General features: G+C 40.8%; 2 protein-coding genes across 2 annotated transcripts; one reads left to right on the top strand and one right to left on the bottom strand. All coding sequences in view use genetic code 11, as the record gives it.

The window, feature by feature from the left end:
- Positions 1–1,600: 1,600 nt before the first annotated feature.
- Positions 1,601–2,062, bottom strand: EGR_02502 (Helix-loop-helix protein 4; the record flags this gene model as incomplete). The annotated part of the gene is made up of 1 exon (XM_024491751.1): positions 1,601–2,062. The coding sequence occupies one exon, from the start codon at positions 2,060–2,062 to the stop codon at positions 1,601–1,603; it is 462 nt and encodes a 153-aa protein (XP_024353902.1).
- Positions 2,063–3,410: 1,348 nt separating this feature from the next.
- Positions 3,411–4,452, top strand: EGR_02501 (hypothetical protein; the record flags this gene model as incomplete). Its single annotated transcript, XM_024491750.1, has 2 exons — positions 3,411–3,502; positions 4,278–4,452. 2 exons carry the CDS (start codon positions 3,411–3,413, stop codon positions 4,450–4,452), a joined length of 267 nt encoding a protein of 88 aa, XP_024353901.1.
- Between the last annotated feature and the right edge of the window lie 6,189 nt (positions 4,453–10,641).

Here is a 10,641-nt window from a genome sequence, read left to right as displayed (position 1 = left end):
TAGCGCCCCTCGGACTGCAGAAGACATTTTTGATGATACAGTGAGACACCATGATCATAATATGACGTCGCATGAAAACTGTGTTCGGATCTTTCCTACAGACCTTTGCCACGGTAATAGGGTCACCTGCGCTGGGAGCACGAAGCCATTCATCTCTACCTCTGAGTCGAAAATCCTTTTTCCGAGTGGTACGGATTGTTAATTTCCACGCTTCCTTCATTTCATTACACAGAGCTTTGGGATACAGATAAATTTGGCAAAAAAATCTTGCTTCATAGTTAAGATGGTCGCACAAATGCAATCGTATAACGGGCTTGTGTCAATTGTTACTATTTGCTAAATTAATATTATTCTCGGATCCCTTGGAGCCATTCTGCAAAAACCAAGCCTTAACACAATCCTGGAAGATTATTCATTCTCATTCTTACAGAAGGAGCCCCTTTTAATGGCTACAATCCCTCCTTAGATTGATTATACTTAATGGGGGGTTCATCTACCTAAAATACGTATGAATATGACATTGCTTTACTAAATACGGTTTCGCCATAGAAATAGTACGAAAATTTGATAGAATTGTGGATTTTACCGTGACGGTGCATTCAGGAATGCGGTCAAACTAGCGGATGGCAAACATAAATTACGGGAATTGGCCCTACATCGCATAAGCAATGGCTTCGGTTCGCAGCGTCCTCATCCGGTGGAACAATGAGTTCACTCACTGAGACAATGCGCAGAAGTGAAGAGTATATTTATTGACCCAATCCACTGTGCCCTGTCATGTCTAGGATTTAGTGGGACGCACATGAAGAAAGGAGGAGACTGGCGACTTCGGGGCGAGGTGACATCAAAGGCGCACCTGCTCACTCACTCAGGTCCACCATACATACCTGCAATAAACCGCAGGAGAGCCCAAGCGAAGGCGAGAATTTTAGCTCCGCTGTCTAGCAGAGCGCATGGATGCACGCTTGCCATGTCATGTAAACAACTGCAGGTGCATGTAAATGTGTGAACTGAACATATTATTCAGCTTGATTCCCCCCGTTCCAATGTACGATTCAATTGCGTCAACTTATGGAGAATCTAGAGAGCTGATCGCGCTTACACTTGTGGGAAAAATTTACTGTCACTTTTGATTTCCTGGCAAAAAAGTTTCGCGGTTTGGGTGGTAAGTAGCCGAAACCCTTATTTTTAGCTATCGAGATGGCGATGAAGTTCATGTAGTTGTGGCATTCTGGGTGGACATGTGCTCCAGGTAAGTCTGGACAATGGCCGTATCGCTTTATTGCACAAAACTACACTTTGATTTTAGCACAAAGATGGCCGCTGCTGGTTGCTGTTTCTATATGCCTGAGAAAATATTACATTCGCTGTTTTATTTGTGCATTATTCAAATAGCCAGTTGAAGTATAGTCAATTTTTTTGCGCATTAGAGCCTACTGAAAATGCCAATTACCGTACCTCCAATAAAGGTATTAAGCAATCTTATAAACCCTCACGCGAATGATTTAGAGCTTTTCAAAAGTATAATCAGATGAGAGAAATGTGTGCAAAGCAGAATTGCATAAATCTTGCTGAATTGGACACAAAAGAGCAATTGTTATCATACGAACTGTTCGTTATCCACCACCTCGGATGCTTGTAAAATTCCTGTAAGTTCGTTGATGTAGCGAATAGCAGCGCGCAGGATCTTCACCTTAGAGGTGCGTTGACTACGTCGTTTTCGTGCTGGCGCCCGACGCGTTCGATCAGTGGTCTCGTAAGGGCCAATCTGGATGGGTAAATGCTGCCTCAATAAGGCAAAAGCCGCGTTCACCTGCTGCACCCGCCGTCGCTCTCGCTCGTTACGCTGATTTTCTGTTTCACTTGACCTTCCTTCTCCCCGAAATCGCACCTCTGCCGCTAGCAGCGCTGCTTCTGTCCTTTCCACTTCTATCGCTCCATTCTGCTCCGTTATCGACGTCATTGGAACTGCTTCATGTCCATCGTCGGATCGAGGATCGATATGGAGATGATAGATGTGAGCCTGTTGCGGTTGCAGCAGTGCTGGCCACGCTTGAAACATTCCGCGTTGTGAGTGAGCAGGGCTGCTCACTGGGGCCTCTGTGTGCGTGTGCACGTTGTTGTAAGTTGCTTTATTGAGATCCTCTCCCCACTCTCACCTCCACTTCCGCACCCCCACCCCACTCCAGCCTCACCTCATCTCATACCACACCACTTGCGCTCTCCCGTGTCCGTTAACAATACCCCATCGCTGGGGTGCGGGGGCAGGAAGCAGCCCGAGGGACCAATGAGACGACACCAACAGACATTATGTGGCTGTTGAGGTCTTATGAAGAGCCTTCACTATATGCCACAATAAAGTAATTTCTAGACAAACGACTGCTCATTTATTTCCATCTTTGCTCATAGCTGAACAAAATCGAGAGATATTAGCCGCTTGGATGCCTGCTAAAATGGCCAAAATACCCTTAAATAAAATGAAATCATATCCTCCTTTGCTGCTTTCACTGGGCATCAGTATTTACTTCACAATGCTACGATTCTCACAATTTTATGTGAGCATGAAAGGCTACACCAAGTACGGTGTTTCGAACTCCACGTGAAGGCAACCAAATTGGAGGAGAGGGGTACTAACTGCAACCGCGGAAATGGCTTGTGTGGGAATCGCTAACCTCTACGAGTTTTATGAAAGTCAGCCCAATTTTCTTTCTAGCTGTTGGAACGAGTTTATAAAAGCAGAATAAATTACTGGTCATGTATAAATACATACCGACCATAGCAGTATGCCACTTCACTTTATAAATTTTTTTTTCTACAAAAGTTCCTTCATTAAAGGCTAAAGTTCTTTTATCAGGGTTATTTTTTTCACCGTAGGATTTTCATTAACTAACCTCTGTCACCGCAGCAAACACAAACCAATGCGGCATTAATCCATAGCCATGAGCTTTCCTAATGCCATGAGTAAGAGTTGGGTAAGTAAATAATAAATTTAAAAGTCAATGGATCACTTGTTTTCAATCTGAATATTCAGGATGTGCAGACATTTGAATAAAGATCCAAATTCACTTAAAGAAGTCGATATAACTTTAGCTTCTGCTCGTTATCCCGATCACTTCGTAATTGCAATGGACATTTCAAAGTCATGTTGAAAAACCGAAGTTTTCAGCGCAATCAAGAAACTACTAGGTAAGTACCCATAATATGTGAATTTTTAAATTAATACATCTAATTCACTGTAGGATTAGGGACTCAAACGCATACCTAGGCCGCTACTCATACATGAAATCGTAACATAGGCACGGAAACATGATCCTTTTTCAGCTCGCTTTCGATACACAAAGGCTGTGTGCATAAATAGGCTTGCCTCCTCAACCAAGCTCATTTATTCTCCTACACTTCACAAAGTGAAAATGCCGCACGTCTCAATAGGAAAGTTGTTGGCCTTGGTACTTGTAGTTGTAGTTGTGATTTCGAACGCAGAAGTTGATAGACCCAGTTGCGAGTGAGTTTTAGCACCCTTTTTTCATACAAGCATACACAATTTCGAGATTCTATAGAAAGGATGCTCGCTGGTACTGTTATCATGAAATTTTCATATCTTCTTGCTTTGAGCGGTGTTTTTTGCGTCGATGGAATATCCTCATAAAATATTTGTGGAAGAAGCCTTAAGTATTAAAAACACCGATACTACAGCTCCTATAAACCCTTTCATATAGGCTTTAATTCGAGCCTTAGTCTGTAATTGTGCTTTCATTACCGTTTAATGTGGAATACGGTTGATGTCGTTTGCATTAATGTACAGCATTACGCTGTACATCTAGTCAGCTTTACCATGATATTCCTGCTAGAGATTTGTGGCATGGAGCGTACTCTGTGGCATTATTAAAAATTGCGCCCATAACTTGGATGCTGTGTTGATGACATCGTAGTTGAATATTCAAATACGCCTCCTGACTCATGCTGCACCGATCCGTCATATCACACTACCTTCGAATGAGTCGATTATTAGTAGTTTTTATCATTAACATTTCCAGATTGCTATTAAGGCTAAGAACGCAAAATAGATATTACAGTAGTGATCCGCATTTAGTCCTTGGGACGTAGGTACTTGTACACATTTTGGACTTTGAGCTAAGTAAATGGGACTGTTGGCTCAGAGCCATTCGCATCTTAGATGGATAATACAAATTAATAATACATAATATTATAACAACAAATAATATTTTACGAATATTTGACAACCATTTATTTTCACCCCCCGACCTACCGTGTTTCAGGGTCATGGTGAAGCACTGTCAAGACGCGTACGAAGGAGGTGGGATCACGAAGAACCAGTTGGTGTGCAGCTGTCTGCGGGAGAAGTGTGGACCGACAACACTTCCGTGTAAAACCCCTGATGACTGCGCGATCGAAATCTTCACTCTCCTAGATGACTGCATGGTTGCTGCTTAAAAAGTTGGAGATCAAGTACATCACTTTGCTTATTGCCTCAACCACTTTAAGTGAATTCCAAAGCAGATGATTATGACCCTCATACAAATGCCATTGTTCTAGGTATCCCTTCATGGTTCGTGTCACTGACGTCTTGATTGCAACTACTTCCCGAAATAAATGGCTAAAGAGAAGATGCAAGTACAGTTGAAGTCAGTATGGTTTTATTTCACATTACCTATTTATTTATTTGGCGGATAACGATTGAGCCGATTCTCAAAAAGTAGCTAGTAAGTCGGGGTTCATAACTGCCATATTAGACTGACAAAATCAGCTATCCTAAGGAAGCTTGATTAATTCAAAGCTATTGGAGTATTTGCACCAAGTATTGCAAAAAGCTGCCATTTCCACGCAACAACAGTTTTCTGTGGTTAAAGGTCATCCTTTGTCAAAACAATTCATTTTTGTCCACAAATGGAGTGCTTTACTATTTGTGCATTGTATAAGTCAGGTACAGCTATTTTGTGGAAGTTTGATCCGCGTTGCAGAGGAACCATGAATTTGTTGGATACAGCAAAAAAATATATTCTACTTAAATGGACAAGTAGCAGACACGACTGCGTTGCACTGACCAGTAATCACTAATTCCTTGTTTTTTACCCATTCAGAAGCAATGAAGTCCAAAAAAGCGAAAATTTTGTGGATCCGCTTCATGCCAAATCGACTTAATGCGATAGTACGAGGCAGCAGATGATAGCATAAATAGAAGATAGGTTTGATAAAATTCACAAAAATTCATATAAAATGCTGACCAGTGGTAAAAGGCATAATTTTATCAATACTACCACCTTTATTCTAATCATAGATTCTAAGGTTATAAATTAGCTACCGTGAAATAATGAAGATTTTCCTCCCCACGTATTGAGAAGGCATTCAATCTAAGCAAATTATTCCTTCTCAAGGTCTTCCTTACGCACTGTATTGCCTATAAATCAACCTTTCCTGTCTCAAACAGTTAAAAGCAGGCTTCATGCCAATGATTCCACAAGACCCATCATTGCGTGTTCTCGAACAATGAATGTATTGTGGATATTATAATAGTTCGAAACCCCCGGGTTGCGTGGCCCATAGGATCGTTTTTTTTCAAATGCGAAGTATTTTAAACACTGTTTATTGGTATGTCAGCACCACGAGAAATAGGGCCAGCAGTTAACTGGTGTCAGATTTTCTAATTGAATTGAACCTTTTTTAACTAAGAGATCTATTTACAAATTAACGCCCCAGTGCTGTCTCTGATGATGCGTTTACGAAATAATCTACCTCAGAAATTCACTTAATAAGACACTAAGATACTCTCATGTTCGTTGAAAACTACTGCGTTAGAATCACTGTTGCTCGCGCAAACGACTTACAAAATTCCTTGACTGAGTCAAAATGATGTCGGAACATTTTCAGTGGTGTTCCCTAAATGAAGCCTACCAAAGCAATTCTCATAGTTTACCCGCAATTGTTTGTCCTTCCTCCCACTTTACCACTTAAAACTTCCTACCGTCGATGTAGTTTAGCATTGATCTTCAAGCCTTTTGGCAACCCTACAAAGGTATTTACCCAAACAGGGATGGATTGTGCCGACAAAGCCCCTTTTGCGTGCTAAGGGACTACGAAGCAGTCGAACACGGTCGGAGTTTTAAACAAGGCACTCTCCATTCTTTTTGGAGACTTTTAAGTAAGCACATGTGGTCGACCCATTGAATTAATTTCCAATGGTTCACCAAAATTAAATGCTGATATATCAAATAAGGGGTTCCACCGCTAGACTCAATATAATCACTTAGGCGTTGTGTGTGGAGTTATTGTTTGCAAACATTCTACCAAGGCAGTCATGCACTTTTAAACTTCAACCGAATGATTAGCTGAAACTGTCATTGAAGCCGTACTACAATAACAGTTGCATTTTTTGAATTTTTACTAATTAAAACAAGATGAATGCCAATTTGAACAGGCTCGCCAACTAAAATAAGGTGCACTCTTTTAAGATCCTTAAAAAGCAGGCCATAGTCTCTTAATTGAAATAGTTAAAAAAGCGTCTCCATCCAACTATCCAGTGGAAGCGTATAAACATGACAATGGCTCTAGAGACGTGAGTGAAATTTGTATTTTCAGCAGTGTTGATTATCCTTAGGGGATTACTTTACTTGATTTTTCTTGGAACCTTTCTTACTAGAAAAGAAAAGCAAGTGTAAGAGCACTCGGTACCCTGCTGATGGCTGCCACATTGGAATGGAAGTTGGCACTAGCTGTAACTATTTTAAATTTAACACATTCTCAAATTTTAATTTTACTCCAATTTATTTTAAGTTCGAGTTCTCGTAAGTACTATTTATGATAAACCCGTCGCGGCCTTTTCTGATTACCTTCGTTTTACCGCAGCTTTTAAAATTCCTGCTACAGCATAGATTTGAATTCGACAGAAAGTGTTGGGTAATTTGACAACTTTGATATTCTGTACCTTTTAGTAGTTTAAAGGGTCGGGTGATCCCAACTGCGCTATTCTTCATCCGTGACTGAACCACAGCGACTGCCAGACACAACAACTCCCTTGTCTTGTTTTATTGCTCGCCTAATTATCAACAGCGTGTGTTTATGGAGGCCTGTTTCAAATGAAAAATCCCATAATATCCATTATTCTTAATACCATCTATTAAGTTTCAATAATTTTGCATCCATAGAAATGGGGAGTTAAAAAAAATCGTCCATAAAGTGCATAAGAGCGCTACTTCGTGTGTGACGGGGGTATTTTGTTTACCGTTAGCATAAAGCAAAAGCGAAAATCAACGGATCTCCAATCCCATAGATTCTTTAAAAAAGACAATCACCAATCGCGAGAGAGGTTTCTGTTTTCCACTTTAAATACTTTCAAAGTGAATGCTACGTCGTACGTAACTCACTAGTAAAGCCGCATGGCAATTTACTGTAGCTTTTGTGGTAAGTGTCGAGGAAAAATATATACCGTTTTCTTCGAGGAGACTAAAGTGGGACTTAAATTACAGATAAAAGAGCTTAGTCATGCAAGACATTCTCTCTACAACATTTGGCATTTCAGCCTTTATGAAGTCATTCTTTAATTTTTAAACTGGCATTTATCTAACTCCCCATTTTACCCGGTTGGTGGTTGGTTGTTTAGACATTCTTAACCTCTGCTACCGCCAAACTCAGAGCCCAGTCCATCTAGTCTGGCAAAACGCGACGCCGGCTTTATTTTATGTGACTCGAGTGGGTTCCCATACCTGTATTTATCTTCGCCACGACTAGAATCCCACAACCACGCAAACTGGAGGGAGGGCGGAAGGCAAGTGGGTTTTATGGGGGGACCTTCCCACTGCTGGAGTAAATGTCAGATGGACCCTCTTTAATAAGCGGACGAATTCACCTTTTTCAGGAGACAAGAGTGTCGTGAATTTCATGACAACTGGATTTCCTCAAATAACAAATTTAACAAACATCACATGGTGGTGGTGCTGCCCAGGCTCAGGTGTTTCCCCTCCTCTGATTCTTCTGTTCAGCTGTTCTGGGTTATCGTGTACTTCAGTTTTTTTCTTTGTGCTACTTCTTCCCACTTTATGTGCTTTATGGAATCCCAATTTTTCCAGCTTCCCTCCTTACACCCAGACGATTGTATTGCTTATTCTTTAGTCAAAAATATTCCGGAAGTTGATACATTTGGTTTGCTTTGCCCTAAGCTTAAACTGAAACTAAATTCTGGAAATGTTGCTATTAAAAATGTATTTAAGTATTCATGGTTTCACTCATACAATTGTAGGAACGTTTCAATTAAAGTAGCAGGGAAGCGTCTGGAGATCCTTCAATGTCGTTAATTTTCCGTGTGGCTGAAATGGTCGCTGTGCACAAGCAACTCTAGCTAAGCAGCATTTCGAGATTGGGACTTTACTTACGACCTCACCTCGACCGTCTAGACTACGATCTAGCATTTACCTCCACCACCATCCACACACGCACACCGGCCATCTGCGATGTTTTTAAATGTCAAGGCTGCTAAAAACCAACGTTTTTGTGGGGGTAGTAAACTGATGAAGAGGCTTTGAATAAAAGAGCCCCTTCATGATTTTCTTTTGTAACCAACTTGTTTGATGTGAATTAATTTGTTTAAGATTAAGCAGCATTCATTTCTTTATTTGACAAATTTATTAAGTACTACTGACTATGGTTAGAAAATGTTCACTGAATCAAACTTTTAGCTCCTTGGTTCCTCCATTACTTAAAACGACTCCCCTCACGAACCATCAGTAAGAACATTATTATTAAATTTGCACCTCTGCTACAGCTTCTCTTTCTTTTTTCCTCTCCTCCCATATGGCTATTTTCTAAACCACTGAGTTGGCTCTGTCTACCACAAGTTTGAACTGCCATCTGTCTCGCTTTAGCAGATGCATGAAAATATGGTTTCGGACGTGGCAGTGCTATTTCGTTGAGGAGTAAACTTTACCAATTAGTTGTTCACCATGTTGCCATATCAACGTGCATAATTAACATTAGCAGCACCAACAGGAGGAGCAGTAGCTATATCGGACTCCTTTGTCGGAATAGCCCTGACAGAATGGCCACCCCCTATTACTCTCTTCCTCCCTCCCTTCATCCTTCGGTGGAAAGAAGCCATTAACTTATCATTTTACCTTAACCCTCCGTGTATGCACTGCACGGACAGGCACACTCACCAAGGGAGAAATTCCATTTGTACAAAACACTCGCCAATGAACTGTTGAAGACAAATGGAAAATGCGCATTAGCAGCAAAATGGCGGGGAGGACAGTGGTGGGGAGAGGAAGGAAGGGGGCCAAAGAACTCTGAGGTCTGCATGCAAGCCAGAAGAGTTGTTCAAAATTTCCCAGCTTCTCAACACACCACCCTGCCTTCCACTGGCATAACATTTTTGGGCATTTTTGGGCGCACGGACACTCAATAGTAAATACCCCTTTTGCAAGACAGACCTAATTGAGCCTGCTCTTCCCATGGGATGCTTTTAATTTGCACAACTATTCTTCCCCTGTACCTACACAAGAATAGTCACACGGTCCTGGGAAGTAAGATTAGGGGATAGATACGATTCATTATAAAATACTGAGATCTCACAATAAACACATTCATGGATAATTGTTATTTCTATCATGAAATCTCCAGCCAATAGGATGAAGCGCTGAAATGAGAATGGTGACGATTTCACTCGCACCACAGTAATGGTAGATTCTTGAAAGCTTATTAATGATTTAACAGTTTTCGATAGATTCAAATTACGGGATGCGATGGGGTGTAAAGTGTCAAGTCAATTAAAAATTAGTAGCATGCATTAAATTTTACGAATGGCGGTGGTATCTTTTAGCTAATAGGCACTTAATACAACAATTAGAAGGTACTTGCTTGAACAATTTTGACTGTCCTCCCACTGGATGGAAAGTACAGTTTCAAATAACTCGGTGTCTATTTTAGGAGATGGAACACTGTGATTGTCAATAGGGGGAGTTTTTCTAATGCTCCATACACTCAACTATGCATATCTAATTAAAACACACTAACAAGAGTCCAAATGCCATATTGCCAAGTAAACGTGCATGGAGAAGGTATTAGTATCAAATGCTTTGGAATACTGAGAGAGCGCCTCAATAGTGGGGCTGACTACATGAAAATAAGGTTCTTCTAATATGCACTAAACAATTTTTCAGATTGAGAGTTTTCGGATAGCTGCTTGAGCCTCCTTGAAAGCGGTACTTTTGATTAAATGCAGTCCGTGAAATTGAAATTGAATGGTGATATGCCACTCATCCAGTTTTAAACTCACAAATCCCCAAGCTGTAACATTAACTAGACTTTTATTTAGGTCACGACACAAAAAATTCAACCCTTTCTTCAAGTGTCGAATGCACTATAGAACTAAGAGACCACTCAGTTCATAGCAGCAGCAATTATTATCCAGTTTTTAACACATTCCAAATGGAATACAGAAGTAAAAAGGAAGCATTTGATTTTACAGGTTACCATTACCATGCCTGATTTGTATTTGGACCATTGAACTTTGCGTCTACCTTCCCACTACCAGGAGCACCCACAAACCTGCCCCTGTCGGGTGATATGCCATAAATTTTGCGACCCTTCCTGGTTCGGACAAAACACATTCGAGGCTGCCTTTACCTTGATATA

The sequence above is a fragment of the Echinococcus granulosus genome (assembly GCF_000524195.1).
Source record: "Echinococcus granulosus chromosome Unknown EG_S00011, whole genome shotgun sequence".
Taxonomy (NCBI): Eukaryota; Metazoa; Platyhelminthes; class Cestoda; order Cyclophyllidea; family Taeniidae; genus Echinococcus; species Echinococcus granulosus.
This window is presented reverse-complemented; position numbering and strand designations above follow the sequence as displayed.